At 48.9% G+C, this 23,327-nt stretch overlaps 2 protein-coding genes across 10 annotated transcripts in view; one reads left to right on the top strand and one right to left on the bottom strand.

The window, feature by feature from the left end:
- The window catches only part of ZDHHC3 (zDHHC palmitoyltransferase 3), a 54,914-nt gene extending 48,238 nt beyond the window's left edge, over window positions 1-6,676 (bottom strand). For 2 of the 6 annotated variants that reach the window (XM_045778666.2, XM_087867114.1), the window contains exon 1: window positions 6,427-6,671. The gene's annotated coding sequence lies outside the window, so the exon portion shown is untranslated. Of the gene's footprint in view, window positions 1-769; window positions 5,676-6,426 lie in introns of those variants that run through there. The other 4 variants (XM_045778668.2, XM_087867112.1, XM_045778667.2 and 1 more) reach the window with 4 other exon arrangements.
- A 37-nt stretch (window positions 6,677-6,713) lies between these two features.
- EXOSC7 (exosome component 7) overlaps window positions 6,714-23,327 on the top strand; it is a 45,634-nt gene continuing 29,020 nt past the window's right edge. For all 4 annotated transcript variants that reach the window (XM_087867116.1, XM_087867118.1, XM_045778670.2 and 1 more), the window contains exons 1-3: window positions 6,714-6,816; window positions 18,875-18,976; window positions 19,280-19,374. In XM_087867116.1, the coding sequence (XP_087723242.1) occupies window positions 6,760-6,816; window positions 18,875-18,976; window positions 19,280-19,374 (254 nt within the window). In that variant the 5' untranslated portion in view covers window positions 6,714-6,759. The remainder of the gene's footprint in view (window positions 6,817-18,874; window positions 18,977-19,279; window positions 19,375-23,327) is intronic.

Here is a 23,327-nt window from a genome sequence, read left to right as displayed (position 1 = left end):
TCTTCCACGGATCACGACACCCCCCCAGACTACCTTACACACGCTGGCCCTCAAACACTCGGCCTTCCAGAAAGAGACTGCGAACTCCAGTCCAGCCTGTTCTCTAGATGAGTACAGGAATGAAGCTCAAGGAGTGAGCCGAAGTTCCACAAAATCTTTAGAGAGGGGACTCACTTCCCTCCTCAGTGTAGCGGACGGTATCTGCCACTGGCCTGTGCAGCCATCTCCCTACATGAACTCCTCTCCTTCCAGAAGTCTGCAACCCAGCAACAGTATCTTTCCAAGGGTAACAATGTATCACCAACCCAGCTACCTTCAATACGGCTCTTCAATGAATGTGTTACTCTCACAGTATGTGAACCCTTCCTCATCAGGTGCACCGGCCTCTGGCAGGGTAGGCTCCTGGCACAGTGGGGGTATGCTGAATGTACGAGTGGGGCCCCCATTCTTCCTGGGTGTCTACTACCTGCCAGGCACTGCGCTGTGCACTAGACACATCTCCTCCTCTTTGATCATCACATCTGCTCTATTTTGTAGATATAAACCCTGGCTTTCCTATCCCCTTTTTGAGAAGAGGCAACTGAGGCACGGAGAGATCTGCCTAAGTTCATAGTTCGAAGCAGCCGTGGAGACAGGGTACACTCCCCAGCCTGCTTTCGTTCCAGAGCCTGCTTTTTACTCCTCACTGCAACCATTAATTTTGCCCCGTAACCAGAAAACAAAAGGGAAAGGTGCGTCGGTGCCTCCGCCATGACCTTGGGTTACTTACCATTTGGCTCTCTTGCCCACTTGTGGTTATGCGGAGATGGCGCTAGTGGACGGGCCACGCGCGGCAGCGTTCACAGGCCACAGGCCTGAACTTAAGCATTCTGTCTTCTAAGGTGGGGCCCTGGTTGAACACCAGCCAACATTTGGAAGGACTGATCCTGCCTTAACCTAGGAAGCAGGGGGGATGTGAAGCTTCAGAGGGGACAGTCACCCTAGGGCTGAGTCCCTAAAATCTGCTTCTGTTGGAGAATGCTTCTTGGGGGGCCAAGTTCCAGCACGCTGTTTCTTCGGAGACAGAGCCCACCCATGCTAGGCAGAGACCAGCCAGCAAAGGGTCCCATCTGAGGGTGCTGAAAATGGCACCTGCCCCCACATTGTGCCATGTGCAGACATGCAGCCACTGTGACATCACCCAGGCAAGCGCTTGGCTTTTTTAGGGACTAAAAGCAGAAGGTCCTTGGAGGGATCTGAGAGAAGAGCGAGGGGAGAGCAAGAGAACCAGTTACGGCAAAAGCACCAAGAGCAAGAAGGGAAGCCGTTTAGCTTTAGATCCCTGCTGATGCCACTCACCCCAGGAACCTGTAGGTACCACACCAGAGCGGAGCCTTGGGAAGAGCTTGGGACCAAGGAACAGGGCTGTCCACGTCCTCAGCCCCTGCCTCCCAGGCAACAGACTCTCTGACATCTATTTGAGGGCTTTGGGGACAGAAGGGAGGCTAGTGCTAAGTGAATACAGACTGGGCTTGGAGTCGGGAGGCCACAATTCTACTCCCCCTCCTGTGGCCACTACCTCCTTATTTCTGGCCAGACAGTCGGCCTCCCTGGGCCTCAGTGGCCTCATCTATAAAACGAGGGAAGACTGAGCTGCATGCTAAGATCCCTTGCAGGGTTGAGATTCTGACTCCTCTGTTCCCATGAACAAATTCAATAATTTCTTTGTTAATTTCTTGGATTTTATGCGTTTACCAAAAGCATCCCTTAACTTCCTGTCCCTGTTCTTTGTTCATATACAAAAAGAAATCCACCAATAACTGTCAGCCATTTTCCTAAGCATGCTCAGTTTTTCAATCAATTACCATTTCCTTTTGTAAATTCACTTAATTTTTTTTTCGGAGTGGAAAAAGCACTACCTAAATGTATCAAATATTATAAAGTGGTAAGAGAGAGAAACCTTTAAAGTGGAGTAGGACCATTTTTCATTGTTTAAGTATATGTATATCCAGGATCAGTTCTGAGCTTTACCATCCGGTAAGATACACATCTGAGGGTAAAATGAAGCTCAGAACAGCTAATAGACTTGCTCAAAATCACAAAAAATGATCTGTGGCAAAGCCCAGATCACCAGAATAGATACCCAGTAGTCTTTGCACTGATAGATCATTATCTTCCTAATCATCTTGCCCTTCTAGATTTTCTGCTATTTCTCGGTTTAGAAACGTACGCTTTGTCCATTGCCAAGTCAAGTTACTGCAATAGAATTGTGGCCAGCATTGCAACTGTCCCACTAGGCTTATTTTTCTAAGGTGAGATATGTAATCCCCCCCCACAAAGGGATTCTGTCCCCACAGACCCTGACCAGGAGAAATTCATGTCTCAGGTAGCCCAGAAAAATCCAGAGTTCAACTGCCAAATTTCTACATACCAGGAAGGTTACAGTTTGGAGGAGACCATGAAAAGATGGAGTTTTCCTGGTATTTCCTGCCATTTCTTGGATGGATAACTGAATTAGGCGAGAGAGGGAACTGGGGCCTTCTTACCTTTACATTTGAAAGCCAGGAATAACCTGGCCATTTGTCTCTGGAAATCTGCTTCCAAAGAGGAAAGCAAGTGATTAAAAACGTGCAAAAACAGGAAGAAACTAGAGGCAACATGGAATTTACTTCTCTCCCCACCCTCCAGCAGGTCAATATCCAGACTTCACTCCTCCATTTCTTTTTGGATTCTGGGGCTATTAGCATGTGTATGTGTGTTTAAGTATTTCCAGATTTGCTCATTAGAATATGTGACCCTCCCCCTTTTTCACACATGCCCTAATGAAAGGCGTAAGAAGCACCCTGCTACCCTCTCAAAATGAAGCACACGTGAAGGCCGTTTCTCTAAATGAGAATAAGCTTTACCCATGTAGTCCTATCAATTTTTCTACCACTGTAATTACGGTTGTAATTTCTGGAAAAGCAAGACAGCCACCGACAAGCCAAGGCACAGGCAGGACAAATCAAAGTGTTTAAAGGAAACAGATCTATAGGGAAAAGAGTCACTGGCTTTTGCTTTTCTGCGATGCCCGGCTAATTGTGAAAAAGGTAAAGGCCTCACACTTGGCTACCTCTCTTTGAGACTGGGAAGAAGATGTTCCCCTGCTGGGCTTTTAAGAGCACTCTGCAACTTCAGCACCATGGACTCAGCATCGCCCCAAGCTCTTCCGTAACTGGCTTTTATTGCTTTAATTAACCACGGTTAGGTGGGACAGATTTACTCCACCTCTGTAATGTCATTGTTGCCTGCTAGTGGCTAGCAGCAGCTCTTTACCTCTCGCCCTTGATGCCTGGTCTGCACAATTAGCGCCTTATTATAGGTTGGCCTCACGTCTAATTACCACACTGGCTCAATTGGGCACGTTATTTCACTGTCTTGTTTGTGCGCCAGTTCGAGTGCCTGGGCTCTCCAGCTACGGTAAACCCTCCGCTCCTTTTAGGCAGGTGTGTTTTCAGCCTCCCATCTCTTTGAGTCCACAAGAACACTAGACACGCACAGGCATGCAAACAAACACTTCCTGTTTGAAGAGCTTCTAGATGTCTATTCTGGGAGTAAGGCACATGGTTGGCATCTGGGTCTCCACGCCTCGCTCCATCATCCAGATCCATCAGGCTTCTCTTTTGTTGAGGGCTCTTCTCAGCTACTCTGAGTTAAGCTCCACTTGGCCTGTATGTAACCTTTTCCCTTATCTAAAAGGGTTGGCTGAAACAGCCTTAGGAGTGTCCCGTCAGCACCACGTTGGACATTCCTTTAGAATAAGGATTCAAGGGATGTGAATTTATGCTTGAATAGATTCCCTGCTTTTGGAGTAAAAACTAACTACAGCCTACAGGGCAGTTAACAATTCCGTAACAAACACAGGCCTCCTTCACCAAATACTCTGGCAAATGAAGCACAGTCTTGGGGGGAGACTGCATAAGGGGGTGGCTAGGCGTGCAAGTATGGGAGTTGGATTGCCTGGTCTCAAATCCCAGCTCTGGCACTTTCTAGTCATGTGACCCGTGACCTTGATCAAGACAATCAACCTCTCTGCACCTCAGTTTCCCAGTCTATAAAATAAGGATAATAATACTTGCCTCATAGGGCTCACGTGAGGACCAAATCAGTTAATCATTGTGAAGTGCTTCAGAACAGTGCTTGGTGCCTAATGAGTACCATGTAAGTTAATGTTAAATAAAATTAACAGAGTACAGAGATTCAGAATGGACAGACCTACAAAACAATATGCCCCTCTCCCCCCCCAAAAGAATCTGACAATGATGGAAAAACATGCTGGCTTTACAGACTAAGGTGTTATTCTTACCTTCTTGATTTTCTGGCTAACATGCATTCTTTGACTTGCTTCAATAAACCAAAAAAGAACTCTGAATTTATGAGTTTTTAAAACGTGTAATGCATTGTCACAACAAACATGATAGAAAAATGTTCTGGCAGCATTGAAATATAACGGTTAGTAAAGGTGTCATTGTTTTAGTAGAGAATTTAAAATAAATATTCCACAGTTTACACCTCTCAGAACTACTTAGCCTAACATGTCAGACATCATTCATAATATTATTTAGTAAATACTGTCAACACTTCTCCAGCAAGGAACCTTTAGTCGATTGTCAGGGGAATGGTTCAAATACATGTTCTATATTTTCAAAGACTTATTAAAAGATCTTCATATAAAGATGATTCCATGGTATCCAACTCAGACTCTCTGTCTTTTCTGATCTGTCCATTTGCTGCCACTTTTTAAATCCTCAATCCTCTTAGATAACCTAGCTACGAAAATTCCATGTTCAGGGTCTCTACTTTCTGAGCAATCTCTAGAACAAAATATCATTTCTAACAACAGCAGTCCCTTGTTATCTCATCACAAAGCTCCTCACATAGAAACCAGGTGTCCAACCACACAAAGATTCCTATGTGCCACAACAGGTGGGGTACTTGTGCTTTCATTCAGAAGAAAAGCCTTCCGGCTTCACCTCTCCCAGTTTCCCTGGAGGGCAAAGTCCAACCCTGTAGGATGTCTTCTCTTAGGTGTACCTATAAGAGAACTATGGAGGCATAAGAAGCCACTGATGTCCAGTCCACTAAGAAGTGATCATTTATTTTGGAACTCAGCAGTTTACAGCTTAAGAATATGGGCAGGTACTTTTTCCCTGTACCCTCCTCTGACCCACCTCCCTAATCCCACTGTGTTCATGGGTGCCACCATCGCAGTTCTTAACCATGTTCTGTGGTTATGTTGACCCTAGAGCCTTTCCCTCTGCCTGGGGAACTTCTCTGGGCAGAAGTTGTGTTTTATTTGTTTTACTTTTCCAAAGTTGGCACAAAGCCCATCCACAGTAAGCTCTCAATAGTTACCTATGAGACAGTATCGAAGCTAAGAAATACATTCTTTAGATGATCAAGCTGTCAGGGGTTACTGTATTTTCACTTTTGAGAACACAGAGGCTCCTTAAATGGACATTTGGAAAAGTCATCAGATCCCCCTGCTTCAATCACTTTGGGTTAACTTTTCCCCATTTATTCACATGACCTCTTTAAAATCTGTACCATACCCTATCTTGCCTCGCCTTAATGGGCTCCTTCAGTGACCCTATATTCACCTTGCAGGTATCCTTCTGGATATCCAAGGCCCATACTCCCACTTGGCGACCGCCAGGGCTGCCCCCCCCCCCCCCCGCCCCGGCAGCTGTCTACAACTCCCACCGACCACACCATCAAGCTGAGGCTTCCAGCCATCGCTGGGAGCACTGGGGACGCCTGGGCACTGTGCCCCTCGCCAGCGCCAGTTACCAAGACTCTGCCCCCTCCTCTCTTTGGGACAATGCTCCAGCGACCACCTGGAGCAAGGGGGATCCTGCAAGGTTCTGGGTCAGCGTCTGGTCAGCCCCAGGGAGAGGGGGCAGGGGTGGAATCCTTGGGGTGGAGTGAGGACGCCTCGGGACTAGTGGGCACTCACTCCTAGCCCGGACCCTTCCCACAGAAAACGAAGTAAAGAGGGCTTCACCGCCTCTTCTTTTCAACCGTCCTAGGGACTAGGGAAATGCGGGACGGAGGGCGGGGGGCGGGGTGGGGGGGAAGAGGGGAGGAGAGCAAGGAGACAGCTCCTCCGGCCAATCATGACGTCCGTCTCCCCTCGCTCGGGGTCGGTCTCTCTTTCAGGTCTCTCTCTTTCTCAGGTCTCTCTCTCTCTTTCTCAGGTCAGTCTCTCTCTCTCTCTCTCTCTCTCTCTCTCTCTCACACACACACACACACACACACACACACACACGCTCTGCTACTTCAACTCCAGCTCTGACCAAACTGCGACGTGCGCCTCTCCCACTGCAAGTCCTAAGCTCCGGCCCCGGCCCGCGCCTCTGGCCTCACCCCAGCCTTTTCACTCAACCCTAGTTCCCCCTCCCAACTGACCGTGAAGCCGGAGGCAGTTCCCCAGTCCCAGGCCCCCGGTGGGGCTCCCGCCGCCGCCGCCGTCGCCTCCCCCTGCAGCCCCCGACCCGGGACCCGGCCTCGGGCTGCAGCGATAGCTCCCCGGCACGAGGCGCCGCGGCTTCCTGGACTCGTCCAGACACGGGGCGGCGCGCAGGAGAAGCCCATCGAGCTGCCGGCGGTGGCGGCAGCAGCGGTGGCTGCAGGAGCGGCAACCGCGCAGGCCGATGACGCACGAGCGCGTGGGGGGGAGGTGCGGCCGGCGCGGAGGCGACGCGGGCAGATGACGTGAGACGAGCGGGGCGGCTCGGCAGCATGGCGTCCGTGGCGCTGAGCGAAGCGGAGAAGGTGTACATCGTGCACGGCGTTCAGGTAGCTACGCCGCGGCGTCAGCCACCGGGTCCCCCTGGCGCTGCGGGTGGTGGCGCGCCCTCGGTTCGCTTGGGAGGAGGCGGCCAGGCGGCGGGTTGGGTTTACCTGGTGTTTAGACAGCACTGCGGCCGGCGTTTGCAGCCCGAAGCCGGCAACGCGGGTGTGTTTAGGACCCCACGGCCAGGGTCCACTTAGGACTTTATGCGTGCTTGAAGCCTTCCGCGTCTACAAGGCTCCAAACCTTGGTGGGAAGGCAGTCCCTGAGGCCCTTTCTTAGCGATGGAGCACAGCCCCCAGGGCCGTCTCTTCAGCCTTCGCGAGTCGCATCACTTGGGCTGAGCCTCACTTTTCTCTGCTAGGAAACGGGGGTTGGCGGTAGGGTTCTGCCCTGCTGTTTCTTGCCGCGTGGTTGGGAAGCACAGGGAGAGAAGGCTCTGAGGTGAAAGCGCTTTGAAAATATAAATTTCTTTACAAATAAAGGGGGAAGAATGTTTAAAAAGCGGCTCTACAGCCAGTGGCACTTAGTTCTACAGTGGAGAACTAAGATCCTTAGAGGCAGCAGGAACTATATTCAGATCTTCTGTGTTCAGTCTTCAGTCCCTAGTCTTGACCACTGCAGAGCGAGAGTTGGAGAATGTTGGGTGTAATGAGCTATCAAGGAAAGCCAAGTGTGTCCTTCTTGTTTGTAACCTACCCAGGTTAGAGACATCCCCAGACATCTTGGTAAAGCCTAAACAATCCTGTTCTTGCTGGTAGAGACCTAATCATTTTGTGTTTTACTGTTCACATTCAGTCCAGTGTGGTCAAATTAAGCTTCTGGCATCCCCTTTCCGTTAGCCGTTGATTCCTTTATTATTTCAAAGACGAATAAAGTAAAGGCAATGGGATATAACATATATACTAAAAGAGTGGTATACTTAGTGGAGGTCAAAGGAGCTATACAGTATTGGGGGCTGTGATGCTCTGAAGGCTTCCCTAAGGACGTGGAATTGCTCCCTTAAATCCATGTCAAGTGTCCCTCCTGTGTGGTTTCAGGACTCCGTATTCATTCATCCAACCTAGAACTAAGCCAGACTCAAGGGATAGGAAGGAGCCTGCCCTTATAGAGCTCCCATGCTAGAAGGAAGAGACAGAAATTACAACTCTATGTGTTTGTATGTGAAATTGTACTGATCAGCTGTGAAGAAAAAAAATCAGGGACCTGATCTAGTCCAGGAGGTCAGGGGAGGCTTCCCTAAGGAAATAGTATTTGAAATGAGCTCTCAGCATGCTTAAGAATTAAGTAGGCTTGAGTCTTCCAGGAGGAAGAAGTGCTGAATCCGCAAGCTCTCAGGTAGAGGAAGTGTGGAGCCACAGGGGTGGGCTGGGGGTAGTGGTGGGAGATCAGGTTGTAGAGGTGGTTAGAAGCCTGATCCTAGGGGGGTTAGAGGCTGAGTCACTCCTTCCTCATGGACCTTGGAAAGTAATAATCTGTTTTTTGGTACCTTTAAAACCTAGACAGTGTCTAGCACTTAGTAGGTAGGTACTCAATGACATTGATTAAGGGAGGTCTTAAAAGGGAGATCAGTTGGACACTCTTTCCATTTTTAAAGTTAAACCTCTGTCTTACCAGTACCATGAATCTAATATTAGGGCCACAGTTGTTGGTAAGTGCTCTGCTCTGTGCATCATGGAGCCATGCAGAGTAACTGACATTAAATAAATCTCTTCATAAGGACTATTAATGTCGGCCACAAATTTGCTCTATTTATGGAGGAGGGAAACAATTGACACGATCTGAATAAAGGTCAGAAGGCAGGTGATTAAGCTTCCCATGGGATCTCCACTGACTCAGTTCTAAAATCACCTCAACTTTTGTTTTGTTGTTCTTTGAGTGCGGGCAGTGCACCTTTTACAGTACCTACCCAGAATCCTGTTCTTGCTGTATTGTAGACCTACTTGTGTTTTTTTGTTTGTTTTACTTTTCACCTTTGGTCCAGTATGGTCAGTTTTAGCTTCTGTCATCCCTTTTCTTTCAGCCTGTGATTCCTTTATTATTTCAGGGGTATTTCATCTTGGTTTGGTGGTAGTTAGAAGCAATGGAAATTATTTTTTAAAGATTTTATGTAGTTGTCAGAGGGAGCGAGCAAGAGAGAGTGAGCGCACGAGTAGGGGGAGTGGCAGGCAGAGGGAGAAGCAGGCTCTCCGCTGAGCAAGGAGCCTGACATGGGACTCGATCCCAGGACCCTGGGATCATGACCCGAGCCAAAGGCAGATGCTTAATCAACTGAGCCACCCAGGTGTCCCAGAAGCAGTTGAAATTAATCAAACAATGTGTGTTGAGGACTCAGTTGCTAGTAATGGTAACCAACAAACTTGCTCAAGCAAAAAAATTTTGCTTTAGAAGGTTACAAATGTTATTTCAGGAATTCAGGGTCATTTTCAAGCTCTCCCTTGCTCATCTCTGCTGCTTTTTATGCCCCTGCTTATTCTTACCTCTCTTCAGACTGGCCTTCTCTTTCTCCATGTGGTAGGAAGAATGTGGTTACCTCTCAGCTCCTGGGATTACAGTTCCTCTGTATATAAGAAAGCATCCCTTCTAGTTCAGTTCCAATGTCATGTTTCCAGGGAGAAAAATCTCTTTGCTTCAGCGTGGGTCAGGTGAAGGGACGGACAGAATCATTACGCTCAAAGATGTCCACTGGGAGGCTGGGACACACTTGAGAGAAAACAGTTTGTGAGCAGGGAGGATGAATCATACCAGGTCCTGGCAGAATATGGAATCCCATTCAGATAATTCAGGAGACTTGTATGATGCGACTATTTATAGTGGTGTGAGTGGGTTTCAGGGAACCGACAAGAGATACTGAGGAGCCCAAAGACTAGCAAGCACAGGGAGTAGCTGTTACCCTAGGCTGAAGGGGCCAAGGGAGGCAGTTGTGTTACCAGATGCCAATGATAGCGAGAACTGTGGAGGAAGAGCTGCTCAACAGAAACCATAGTCTTGGGAGGATGAAAGCACTGTCAGAAATGTGGCCCCAGTTAGGGGTGGTAGGGATGAGGGGCGGGGAGCATTGTCTCATCTTTTGGAACTTTCATTGGCCAAACCCAACCACAAGCCAGTAAAGGGAGTCCAGGTGATGCAGTTTGGAAGGAGTTAACCTGGTGCACAAAGGAGGCCAGAGAAGGATAGAGAGTGGATCTGAGGGAGTGGGACAGGATAAATGGAAAGGTTGGTCAATTCGTATTTTTAGTATATGATTGGATTGGTTTCTTTTAGGTTCCTTGTCACCTATTGAAGGCTGAAATGTCCCACTCTGGTTAGATAGATATTATATTACAATTTTTATTTCACTGAATCTTTGAAACCAGCTTGAAGGTGAGTATTATCATCTCTACATTACAGATGAAGAACTGAGCTCAGACAGGGTCCAAGGTCACACAGAAAGTGCGTGGTGGAGCGGGCACAGAAATCCAGATCTGTGTGATTGCAGAGCCCATACTTGACTTTCGTGCTGCTTTCCTACTGCAGTGAGAGCCATTGTCTTCCGGTCCTTAAATAGGGATCCCAAAGCAAAGGCCAGAGAGAATCCCCATTTCAACCTCTCTTTCTTTCTCTCTCCATCTAGAAGCATGTGAGTGAACAGGAAGGAGGAGGGGAAGTTCTAGAAGTTCTGGACACTGCTCCAACCCTGCACCATTTTTCTAGATTTGATTTGATTTGATTTATTTTATTTTTTTTAAAGATTTTATTTATTTGACAGAGAAAGAGACAATGAGAGAGGGAACACAAGCTGGGGGAGTGGGAGAGGGAGAAGCAGGCTTCCCGCCGAGCAGGGAGCCCAATGCGGAGTTCGGTGACCAGAGCTGAAGGCAGATGCTTAATGACTGAGCCACCCAGGTGCCCTACCATTTTTCTAGATTTTAAATAGTACATGCTATATATTGTATTATTATCTTTTCAAGTAGTATTTGTCCCACCTTTTTTTTTTTTTTAAACAATTTTATTTATTTATTTGACAGAGAGAGAGCACAAGCAGGGAGAGCGGGAGAGGGAAAAGGAGGCTCTCCGCTGAGCAGGGAGCCCCATGCGGGGCTCAATCCCAGGACCCTGAGATCATGACCTGAGCCGGAAGGGCAGATGCTTAACTGACTGAGCCATCCAGGTGCCCCATCCCACTTTTGTTACAAGTTCCTTTAGAAACCTATTTGCCTTTCCTTGTACAGCTTTTGTTTTACCAACTTGTATCTCAAACTGTTTTGTTTTTTTTTTTTCTATTTACAATATTCAGGAATTGGTGGGGGGCCGATTCTAGAATTTGCAGAATCGCATAACTGGCTAGATGTGTGTTTTCTTCATAAGGAGACACTGCTAACCTCCATCTCAGCCCAGTGATTCTGAAGCCTTGAAGTACTTTTTATTCACCCGCAAAGTGCAGATTCCCAGGCTTTACCCGGACCTTCTGAATCCTTACCTTTGGGGCCGGGGCCTGGAAATGGACATTTTCATAAAGTGTTAGGAGATTTTAATGCTGCCAGCAGACATCAGCCTACGGGCAGACCACTGGCCTGGTGCAGCTGAGACTCTGCTCCTGCCTGCCTGAGATCATGTGGTTTCCACTGTGTTCGCAGGAGGACCTGGGAGCCAGACTGAGCAGGGCTCCTTTCCCAGCTGCGCCATTTACAGTGAGAGTGATTTTACCTGAGTTTCTGAGCTAGCTCCCTCTGGTAAAGTGAGACTATATCCATCTGGGGGTGCAGAATGGGGTTGTGAGGAATGATGAGATGGGGAAATACAGAGTGCCTGGCATGTGGTCAACCCTGAAGAGATGTTGGATCCTTTTCAGATTTGTTTTTTCCATCAGAAGTATGGCTTTATGGGGCGCCTGGGTGGCTCAGTCGTTAAGCGTCTGCCTTCGGCTCAGGGCGTGATCCCGGCGTTCTGGGATCGAGCCCCGTATCGGGCTCCTCCACTTGGAGCCTGCTTCCTCTCCCAGTCCCCCTGCTTGTGTTCCCTCTCTCTCTGGCTGTCTCTCTCTCTGTCAGATAAATAAATAAAATCTTAAAAAAAAAAAAAAAGAAGTATGGCTTTATGCTGAACCATGCACACTGTATTCCCATTTTTCACAGTGACTCCACCAGTGGTTCAGCCTATAGTTGTTGAGGGCTAGAGATTATTATTATTATTATTTTTTAAAGATTTTATCCATTTATTCGACAGAGATAGAGACAGCCAGCGAGAGAGGGAACACAAGCAGGAGGAGTGGGAGAGGAAGAAGCAGGCTCATAGCAGAGGAGCCTGACGTGGGGCTCGATCCCACAACGGCAGGATCACGCCCTGAGCTGAAGGCAGACGCTTAACCGCTGTGCCACCCAGGCGCCCCGAGGGCTAGAGATTATTAAATCATCTCAGGAAAAATTGGATTTGTGGCAAGGGCTAGAAGGTCCCCAGGCAGCTCCAGGGCACTGCATCTCATGGGCTCCACCGTGGATCACGCGGTCCTTGTGACTGTCTGCTTGTCTTTATATCTGTGGTGACACCTCCACTTTTCTCTCCTTTTTTTTGTTTTTGTTTTTGTTTTTTTTTTTAAGATTTTATTTATTTATTTGACAGAGAGAGCACAAGCAGGGGGAGCAGCAGGCAGAGGGAGAAGCAGGCTCCCTGCTAAGCAAGGAGCCCAGTGCAGGGCTTGATAACAGGACCCTGGGATCATGACCTGAACCAAAGGCAGATGCTTAACCACTGAGCCACCCAGGCGCCCCTCCACTTCTCTCTCCTGAAGTATATCTCTTCTCTACAGCCCTTGCCGTCCAGCTTCCCTGCATCTTGGTAAAATCTGTCACCACCCCCAACCCCACCTTTCTTCTGTGTGGCCTCTCCAGCCTCCCTCTGTACCTGACCTGTCAGTTCCTCTTTAACTTTCTTCTTCTCAAGTATTTCCCAGGTCAGAGATCAGATTCCAAGGAGAGAGTCTGTTTCATGCCAGAGATGCTGGTTGCTCTCTGGATTCTATGTGGGGTCAAGCCCCTACCACTGGCTCTGGCTGTTGGGAGGTGATCAGTGACTCGGTCACGTGGCCTTAGCGCAGTGGGAGGCACGGTAGGCTTTCCAGAGGTCTGCTTATTGGTGCTCTGTCCGTGACCTGGACGCCTTCATAGGTTCATACTAGGCTCTAGCAATGGATTAGCCCATTTTATGGAATTTTTCCTGGCAGTTGAATGGAGGTGTAGCTCAGCTGATATTTTTAGCTTCTTTTCCGTGGCTCTAGCTTTCATTGTGGGCATCGTTGGCGGAACAGCACAAAAGAGGGGGAACGTTGCTGAGCCTGGGGTCTTTAGCTGTAAAACTGAGCAGTCACTATTCAGCTGCTCAGCCCGGCCATGCGGAGCTGGAGCCAGCCCCCAGGACTCTTGATTTTTGAGCCTCATGCCCTTCCCATTTGTGGGCCCACGGCACAGAAAGCCTGCACCGAGGCACTTTGTGAAGTGAATGGAATCCCATCCTCCAGAGGGACTGCGGACTACTCAGTACGCTTGGAAGGTGAACGAGGATCGACATCTGGTTTTGCCAGCTGTGACGTGGGCCACGGCCTGCAGAGCTGGATCTGGTGTGGTCGTTCTCTTAAGTGGGGTCGCATCCTAGTAGAAGAAGCATTCTGGTCTCCGTTCTGAAGCAGGTCCGAGGTGTTGGACAGGTCAGAGCAAGGTAATGGGGGTTAAGCTCACTGCCAGGGTGACAGTCTAAATTCTCCCAGGCGTGTTAGGCTAGTAGAGCCGACTTGTCAGCTTGCTTTAGCGAGTGATAGGACTGGGTTACTTGGGTCTGAGGAAAGTGGCTGTGGGTGGGGTCACTTGTCCCTCCACTCTGCCACAGGCAGTGAAATAGGCGCTTCAGAGACCTGCCTCATCCCCAAGCTCCAGTTGGGGTTGTTTTCAAGGATTTGGTGCGCTGATACCTGCCCCAGAAGCAGGAGAAGGGAACTGTGCCGGGGGCACTTCTGTGTGCTATACTGTGCTGAGGGTCCCCTAAATGATGGCTGACTTTTGGATTCTCCTATAATTCTGTAAGGTTTGGGTGATTCCTGCTTTCCAGGCGAAGAGACGGACGCCAAGCTATTGAGGAGCTAATTTGTGCAAGGTCACAAAGCTGGTATGTGACAGGAGAGATTTCAATATAGGTTGGGGGCGCCTGGGTGGCCCTGTTGGTTGAGCGTCCAACTCTTGGTTTCAGCTCAGGTTGTGATCTCAGGGTCGTGGGATGCAGCCCCCCATTGGGCTCCGTGCTCAGTGGGGAGTCTACTTAGGATTCTCTCTCCCTCTTCCTCTGCCCCTCTCCCTAGCACGCTCTTTCTTTCTCTCTCTCTCTCTCTCTCTCTCTCTCTCTCGCTCTCAAATAAATAAATACATCTTTAAAATATATATATATGGGTTGGAGGTGACTCCACCATACCACACCCAACCGGCAGAGGTGTTGTGATTGGGTGAGAAACAACTGGAGAGTCCCCGGGCGCCGTCCCAGCCCTCTCTGCCGAGAAGGACAGGGCTCCACTCCATGGTGGTGTCCAGCGCTTGTTGACGTCTCCTTTGGGTTTCTGAATAGAGCTTTCATTGCAGGGCAGCCCCTGTTTAAATGGTCACACATGGATTAATTCCTTTGCTTCTGTGTACTATACTGGTGAATAAACATTTTGGTAGGGTGTCTGGCTCTGAGCCAGACCAGGCAGGTTTGGGTAATTTTTAAGCCTTTTATGAGGAAAGCTGGATTAAAAAAAAAAAGTCCTGAGTGCAGTGATTCATGGACTAATTTGTTTTTTTGTTTTTTTGTTTTTTGGTTTGTTTTTCTCCTATTCTCTTGGGTGCTTTTTTTCGATGGGAAATATATATATACTCTGTGCATTCTTGGAAAGGAAAATTTGTAGCTTTTTGTTTATCTCTTGTCACCTGAGACTTTCCCAGCGAGCCTTCCCCAGGGAGCAGAGAGTGATTTAAAGGCTAGAAAGGCAGTACCTGATGAGGCCCAGTTTTCCGACCCCCTCCCGGCCCCATCCTGGAACCGGGGGTTGTCAGTACAAAGGGTAGTGACTAGATCTTTCCAGAGAAGTGGTATTTTAAAGCCATTGTTGGAAGCCCTATCACCTTGTGGCCTCCCTGCGTTCAGAGTTGTTTTCTCCATCATTAGGACCAACTGGTAGAGCCAGCAGTTCACCCTTCGAGGGAGGCCTGTGCTGTCCCCTGTTGCCCAGTGAAGAGACCCTTTAGAATGCAGGGAACCATGTGAAATGGTGGGTTAAGAACTCTGGCTTGAGGGGCGCCTGGCTGGCACAGCGGTTAGGCGTCTGCCTTCGGCTCAGGGCGTGATCCCGGCGTTATGGGATCGAGCCCCACATCAGGCTCCTCCACTATGAGCCTGCTTCTTCCTCTCCCACTCCCCCTGCTTGTGTTCCCTCTCTCTCTGGCTGTCTCTATCTCTGTCGAATAAATAAATAAAATCTTAAAAAAAAAAAAAAAAGAACTCTGGCTTGAGGGGCACCCGTGACTCAGTTGGTTAAGTGGCTGCCTTCGTCTCAGGTCACGTTCCCAGGGTCCTGGGATCGAGCCCCGCATTGGGCTCCCTGCTCAGTAGGGAGCCTGCTTCTCCCTCTCCCTCTGCTTGTGTTCCCTCTCTGTCAAAAAAACAAAAAAAAAAAAAACAAAAAAAACTCTGGCTTGAAGTTCAAGTGCTCCTTACTGGCCATGTGACCTGGGGCCAGATATTTAGCATCTTTAAACCTCTTTCCTTATTTGTAAAATGGAATGAAAAAAAGCTTATCCTATAGGGTTGGTGTGAGAGTTAAATGTGTCAGCCGTGTAGCGTTCCTAGCATGTTATCCCAAATATAGTAAATGCACATTAGAGAGTAGCTACTGTTAGTCTTTGCAAATAATTGTGGCTGTTTTAATTTATAGATCTGTAGAATTAGAGAAGCACCTTTGAGGCCTTCTAATTCAATTTCCATCTTTTAACAAAGGAGGAAACTAGTCTCGAGCATCTTGTCCTAGGTCAAGCAGCTAGTTAAGGCAGGACCAGGCCTGGAGCCCATGACTAATACTCCTAGTGATCGCTCACGCTGGTACCTGACCTGCAGCTCAGGCAGGAGTCTTCCTAACTGATGTTTCTGGGCCCTGTTTTCCCTTTCCTCACTGGGCACACCTGGGGGATGGGGCACCAGAGATTGACCTAGGAAGCCCTTCCTGTTCGTTGGTGGGGTTGTCAAGAGACAGTTAGGCAGTTTTGGGATCCTCCAGTGAAGGATCACTCCTCACTTTATGGAGTTCCTCCCTGGAGTTTCATTTCCTAGACTTGAAATTCTGTTGCTTTTCAAGTACAGGTCTCCCCAGACTCAAGATGGGGACTGCCTCCAGGGAGGGGATGGCCTGGGGAGTGGACGAGCCGCAAAGGGACTTCAAGCTGACTTGTGATGTGTATTTCCTCTGCCTTAACGGGAGTGGGAGCGGGAAGGAGTGGAAACAGGGCAGAAGGTCGGAGCTGGGTGAATGCAGTGCTCTGCTGGATTTCAGGCCTCCAAATCCAAATGTCAGTCATATATGCAGCTAGCCAGACAGTTTAAAGGTAAATTTGTGACAGTTGTGTACGTTAGGACAGCGTTTTTAAACATTTTGAGGAGCATTAACCCCTTTGAGAATCTGATGAAGCTAATGAGTCTTTTTCTGAAAGAATGCTTTTTAAAAATCTTTACAGGGGCGCCTGGGTGGCTCCGTCGTTAAGCGTCTGCCTTCGGCTCAGGGCGTGATCCTGGCGTTCTGGGATGGAGCCCCACGTCAGGCTCCTGGGAGCCTGCTTCTTCCTCTCCCACTCCCCCTGCTTGTGTTCCCTCTCTCCCTGGCTGTCTCTCTGTCAAATGAATAAATAAACTCTTTAAAAAAAAAATCTTTACAAAGAATGAGGACAATCTCCATGAGCTGATGTATAGCGATTGCCTGCATATGTATGATACAGTGTTAAAAAAAAAAAAAAAGCAGAAGCAAAGTATAAAAGAGTATCTATCGGGGCGCCTGGGTGGCACAGCGGTTAAGCGTCTGCCTTCGGCTCAGGGCATGATCTCGGCGTTATGGGATCAAGCCCCACATCAGGCTCTTCCGCTATGAGCCTGCTTCTTCCTCTCCCACTCCCCCTGCTTGTGTTCCCTCTCTCGCTGGCTGTCTCCATCTCTGTTGAATAAATAAATAAATAAATCTTTAAAAAAAAAAAAAAGTATCTATCGCATGTTACTCTTCGTATAAGAAAGAAAGGGATATAAAAAAATATTCATGTACCAGCTCATTTGTGCAAAGGAAATACAGGAGCGATGAACCAGCAATTAAACAGACTGCCTGGCATGGGTGGGAAAGAGCTAGAAAGAAGGGGGCATGACAATAGGGCTGAGGGGAGAGCGGCCTTTCCCCGAGCGCACCTTTTCTGATAACTTTGACTCCTAGAGTCATGGTGATAGTCCGCATACCCAAAAAGTAAATGAGTCATTAAAAGTAGCCGGGTTGTGAGGGACCCACACTGGAGCACACATGGTTACAGATGAACCTCACAGGGGTGCAGGGGACTTGCAGAACCACACTGAAGGATGGGGAAGACAACTGGGAAATAGGCTTCCGGGTGGGCATTGTAAGGCTAAAGACAAAAAGAACTCTACACAAATACCATACTTCATTAGTACATTTGTTTCTCAAGATTTAACAAATACATAAATACATTGTGGATAATGAGAGCCAGGTTTCTCACTTTCTGAGAAAGAAGTTACAGATCAGACAAGGAGGAAGGTTAGAACCAACTACCAGTGTGAACACATGGCCTTTTAATAGGTACGTGGATAGACTCAGAAATAAATACAGCTGTGTGGGCTAGCATACATAGATGTTGTCTAGCTCCATCTGGAGAAGTTCTGGAAGCAATGGTACCTCAGTAGCAATGAACTTATTTAGCAGCCAGATCGTGGTTTTTAAAGCACCATTCTTCAGTGAAAGGAACCAGGACTCCTTGGAGAAAGGGCAATCCCAGGGCTGGGGCCGGGAGAAATAGCAGAGGCTGGAACATCTTGTCTTGTTAGGAGTAAAGATGTGCTCAAAAAAGATTGCAGGCATGTTGAAGGAATGCAGGAACCAACCCAGAGGAACCCCTAGTGGCCAAATCTGGAAGACTTTGAGCAACAGCCAAAGTAATGACAGTATTGGATGACAGCCACAGCATAAAACTGATATCCATGAGTTATACTGATAGAAGTTAATAACGGAAGAAGTAAATACACGGGGATAAGGGGGAGGCAGTACGTAGACCACTCTGAAATCCATCTTCTGCAGCAGGGGTCGGCAAACTTTTCCTGTAGAGGGCTGGAGAGTGAAGATTTGGGGCTCGCAGGTTAGAAGATCTCCATCACAACCGCTCAGCTCTGCCGTTGTAGCGTGACAGCAACCATAGGCTGCCTCCAGGAGCAGGCGTGGCCGTGTTCCAGTAAAACGTTTCACAGAATCAGGTGGCCCTAGGCAGAAGTGTGCTACCCCTATTCTCGAGAATGCCTGGTTTGGAAGAGAAGAGTTGGGTATCTTTGGCTATCCTCAGAGTAGATTTTGTTGAGTTCGGGGGGCTACAGCTGAGACAGTGGTACCCTGTAGCTCTGACAACACATACTTCTGGCGCAATTTGGGAATTGCAGATTTGGGAAGAGGCAGCTTATTTTGTCTCTCGTTCAGATTTTGCCTGTTTTGTGTGCCTGTTTGGGGGTAGTAGGTGGTAGTATGGACTTTGCCCTCGGTCGGGCTTGGGTGGAAACCCAGCTTTGCTCTCACCAGCCATGGGACCTTGGATACATTGCTTTACTTCTCTGAGTCTCCATTCCCTCACGTGTAAAATTGTAATATTGTTCCTAGCTACGAGGACAGAATTCTGGGTGATTCGCTAAGAGAGAAAGGGATGCTGTACTGCCTAGTTCTCCTGGGCGAAGTGGCGTGAATGAGTTTAGAAGTCTGTTGGTGGTTTGGTTGTGGTTGTGTTAGGGTTGTGGTTGTGTTAGGGTTGTGGTTGTTGCCCTTAGGAAGACCTCCGCGTGGATGGCCGTGGCTGTGAGGACTACCGATGTGTCGAAGTGGAAACCGACGTGGTGTCTAACACCAGTGGGTCTGCCAGGGTCAAGCTGGTGAGTACTGTGGCCACAGTCCGTGCCCAGGGCGAGGACGGGCAGGTCCTAGGGAGCCAGCTGCAGGCCCCTCCGGGCTTTGGGAGTACATATTTTTCCAGGGAATCGAAGATCCAAGCCAGACTCTGGGAGGGCATCTGCCTAGATCTGAAGGACTCCTTACCTTTTCAAAGAGCCACTTTGCAAGTTCCTTTGCAGTGCTCCTAAAAGAGTCCCCCAGGGGCATAGTCTGGGAGAGGAGGTTGGTGGTTGGGCATCTGACTTCCTGCCCTGAGTGAGGATCCTTCTTGCATGTGTCCACAGGGTCACACAGACATCTTGGTGGGAGTGAAAGCAGAAATGGGGACGCCGAAGCTGGAGAAACCAAATGAAGGGTACTTGGAGTTCTTCGTTGACTGGTCAGTACCGTGCTTTTTTTTTTAAGTAGGCTCCATGCTGGGCATGGAGCTCAATGTGGATCTTGAACTCAGCGGCCCTGAGATCAAGACCTGAGCTGAGACCAACAGTCAGATGCTTAGGCCACCCGGACATTCCTATGCATATGTTTTTAAAGAAAAATGATTTATATTTTTTAAAAGATATATTTATTTATTTTAGAGAGAGAGCACGTGTGTGCGTGTGCAAGCTGGCAGGAGGGGCAGAGGGAGAGAGAATCCTCAAGCAGACTCCCCGCTGAGCGTGGAGCCTGACTCAGGGCTTCATCCCCCAATCCTGAGATCATGACCTGAGCCGAAATCAAGAGTCAGACACTTAGCCTACTGAGCCACCCAGGCACCCCTAAAGAAAAACGATTTAAAAAAAGATTCAGAGACTAGACCTTTGGTTTCCTGTTGAGCCCACTTTTATTTTGTATTCAGTTGTCATTCCCGCAGCCAGCAGGTATTTCCTGCGTTCCTCCTAGGTGCCAGGCACTGGGATATGTGGAAGAAGGCTTTGGCTTGAGTCCTGCCCTTGTCCTAGTCACCCGGTCCTTGCTGGGCCTCGTTGTCCCTGTTGGAGAAAGGAGGGCATTGCCAGGTAGCCCAGCACATGGTGGTTCTGAGAGTCAAATGAAATGGTGGGTTTTGCGATGCTTTGAAAAATATCAGACATAGATAATTAGGGTCATTTGGTCTAAAGTGCCCTATTTCACTTCCTGCTCCAGTTTTGCAGAAAACTTTTTGTGACTTGCTTGGCAGAGAAAGTAGGAGGGCCGGCCAAACAGCGTGACGGAGGGAGTGGCAGCGAGGCAGGCAGCGTGGGTGCTGGGAAGAGCCAGGACTCCGCACTTTCTGCAGCCAGCCAGCCCTCTCTGGCCAGCTGTGTGACCTCAGGCTAGTTACTCAGTCTCTGTGTGCCCGAATTTCTTTCTCTAAAAAATAGGGATAATGATACTGTTGCGATGATGAAGAAAGGAAGTGAGGAAGACAGAGTGAGCACCACCACAATGATTGGCTCCCAGCGGGCTTTCAGGAAGTGTTCCTTCCCCCCAACCCGTTGCCTCCCCTTTCTTGGGCTCAGGGCTCTTTACTGGGTTGCTCGCCCAGTCCCATCTTCTGTCTATAACTTCGCTTCTAATTAGGTGGTGACAGCAGGCTTTCTTGAGGTGGGTAAGGATCTCTATTAGCTCATGCTAGGTGCAGGTATATAATACCGATTCTGTATTAAAGCCCCCAAGACCACCCCCATATTTGGAGATTTGCTGGAAGGACCCACAGGACTCAGCATGTAGTTGTACCCACGGCTGAGATTTATCATAGCAGCGGAAACACAGCGATATGTGTGTGATGATTCTGCCCAAGAAAGCCCATTAGAGATTTTTATTGGGGCTGGTCACATGGGCACCCTCTGCTTACCACATACCAAAATTCCAGACTCCTAGAAGGAAAGCACATATTCACCTTATCATATTATTTGCACAAATAGTCTAGGCACAGTGGACCACAGTTCACCGTTGACTGGGAATATTCTGATGGTCAAGCTCCCAGATACCAGCTGAGGGCCCACCTTGCAAGCAGGCCCTTCTAAAGATAGCAGCCTTAGGCCTGCTATGCGCACCTTTCTGGCATAGATGCTAACCCCCGTTTATATAGCGAGTTAGAGTTTTCTGGTCTTCTCTCAGACCCAAAGGTTGGTCCTTGGGGGGCCTGTGTGGCTCAGTTGGTTGAGCGTCGACTCTTTTCTTTTTTTTTTTTAAGCTTTTATTTATTTATTTGACAGAGAGAGAGAGATGGAAGGGGGAGAAGAAGGCTTCCCGCTGAGCAGGGAGCCCGATGCGGGGCTCGATCCCAGGACCCTGGGATTAGGACCTGAGCCAAAGGCAGATGCTTAACCGACTGAGCCACCCAGGTGCCCCCAAGCATCAACTCTTGATTTTAACTCATGATCTCAGAGTTGTGGGGGTCAAGTGACGCATTGGGCTCTACAGTGGGCCTGGAGCCTGCTTAAGATTCTCTCTCTCTCCCTCTCCCCCTACAAATAAATAAATAAAATAAAATAAAAAGAAGTTGGTCCTCACAGCACTGCTATGAGAGAGACAGCCAGTGGAGTTGAGAGCAGGTAAGTAGGTTCCGCAGGGTCGTAGAGCTGGTCTTGCCAGCTCACGCTTCTCCCAGTCTGGTCTTTGCTCGTTCTACTCCATGCAGCCTGCAGAAGCCAGCTGTCCAGGGATATCGTGCTCAGAGTTCTGAGAACGTATCTGCATTCGGCTTTCTGGCCAGTTTTCCTTGCAGCCCATTCCTGCAGCCTGCCCTGTGAGACCCCCCCACACCCCCAGGCAGTTGCCTCCCCTCTTCGGACCTGGCTGCTCTCACCAGCCTGAGTCATCCAGTGGGACTGGCCCATCCTCTAAGTCACCATGACCTTGTTCAGGCCTCCAACTTATCCCTTTGCTCTTGGTGGAAGAAAAATGCCTCTCCTGGCCTTGATCTGCCTAATTCAATGCAGTAAACAATCACTGAGAAGCAGGCACACGTGTGAAGCACTGTAATTTGCTTTTCTTTTTTACCTCTTTATTATCTTCTACCTCCTTCATCTTCGGTGGACCGCAGACAGTCAGCCCAACCACACCAAAGGGAAGGTGTTGCCCTCAGATGCTTGGCGTAGGGGACACATTTCATTGTGGCTGTGTGTCGGGGCATGACTCCAGTTTAGCCTGCTGCCCTTGTCCCTTTCTGGTCCCAGCTGTAAAGGGAGGGTGGCTCCAGGGTGGGAGGATGCTTGGACCCGCCTCTTCCGAAGATACGGCTTCCAGGGGTAGCCTCTCCTTCCTGGCCAAGCGGGGCTGCCCACTCCTCTCTTTTCTCCCTTAGTAAGTCTCAGGAAACCCTCAATAGGCCCAGAAGCTCCAGTGTCCAGGGAGTTCTCCTGACTCTCTTTCAAGGTGGATAATCGCAAGGTGGCACACTTCAGTGTCTTCACGTGGCTCGGTTAATGTGTTCAGTCTAGCAGGTAGAATGACCGTGAGAGATTCCCAAAACCTTGTGTTCCTACAGAGAAGGGAGATGTTGATTGACCAAGCACCAGGCGGCTGCCACCTTTATCAGAACCTCACCTGGGTCTTCAGAGAGCAACTTGTAATTGCATAAACAAACCCCTTTCTTCCCATGCAGCGAATAGGAATGGCTTTTGGACGTCTGTGGCTGTGCCCAGCACGAAGGGTGCTCCCCATCGACCCCTCTGCTGGAGAGCCGGAGGCTCTCATCCATCCACAGGCTGAAGCAGAGGTGTTAGCCAGCTGGAGGGAAGTAATTGGGGTGGGGCGGGGCTGTCAGTCTGAGCCCAGCTTGACTTGACTTATCAGCAACTTCCAGGGTTTAATTAGTTAAATTTCCAGTGATTAGAGAGGCCTCAGAAAACTAACTGCTTTTCCGCTACCTCATTCTACTTCCGTTTTGTCTGCTTGGTAGACTGCGTGGCACCCGACGTAGACATTGCCTCCCACCCCTGTAATTTTCCCTTTGTCTTGGGAATGCTGCCGTTTGGGGAGGGTACCCAGTGGCACTGCCCCTGACCCCATCCCCGTGGAGTAGTAAAGACTTGGGGGTCCTGAGCACTGCCCCAGAGATGCCTGGCAGCACACTCACTAAGACTGGGAGCAAACTCGGACCTCCTAACTCCTGGCTCATGTCTTTGTGTTAGTTGTAACTTGAGAACGGGCTGTTTTAAATCAGAACTTTGAAACTTTGGGAAAAGATGGTTTCCATCTGACGCCCAGAGGGTAAGAATTTAGGGAGCTGGTATGTGACTCTGGGCTACCACTAGGTGGCGATCCGTTTAGTCTCTTTGTAGCTCTGACCCCATGTTGATAGGGGTGTCAGGAAGCTTCATTTAGCCTCTCTGAGAGGCTTCAATTCTTCACTGGGGAAGTTGA

Source organism: Ursus americanus, chromosome 14 (assembly GCF_024610735.1).
Source record: "Ursus americanus isolate L20-20 chromosome 14, mUrsAme1.1.p, whole genome shotgun sequence".
NCBI classification, from domain to species: domain Eukaryota; kingdom Metazoa; phylum Chordata; class Mammalia; order Carnivora; family Ursidae; genus Ursus; species Ursus americanus.
This window is presented reverse-complemented; position numbering and strand designations above follow the sequence as displayed.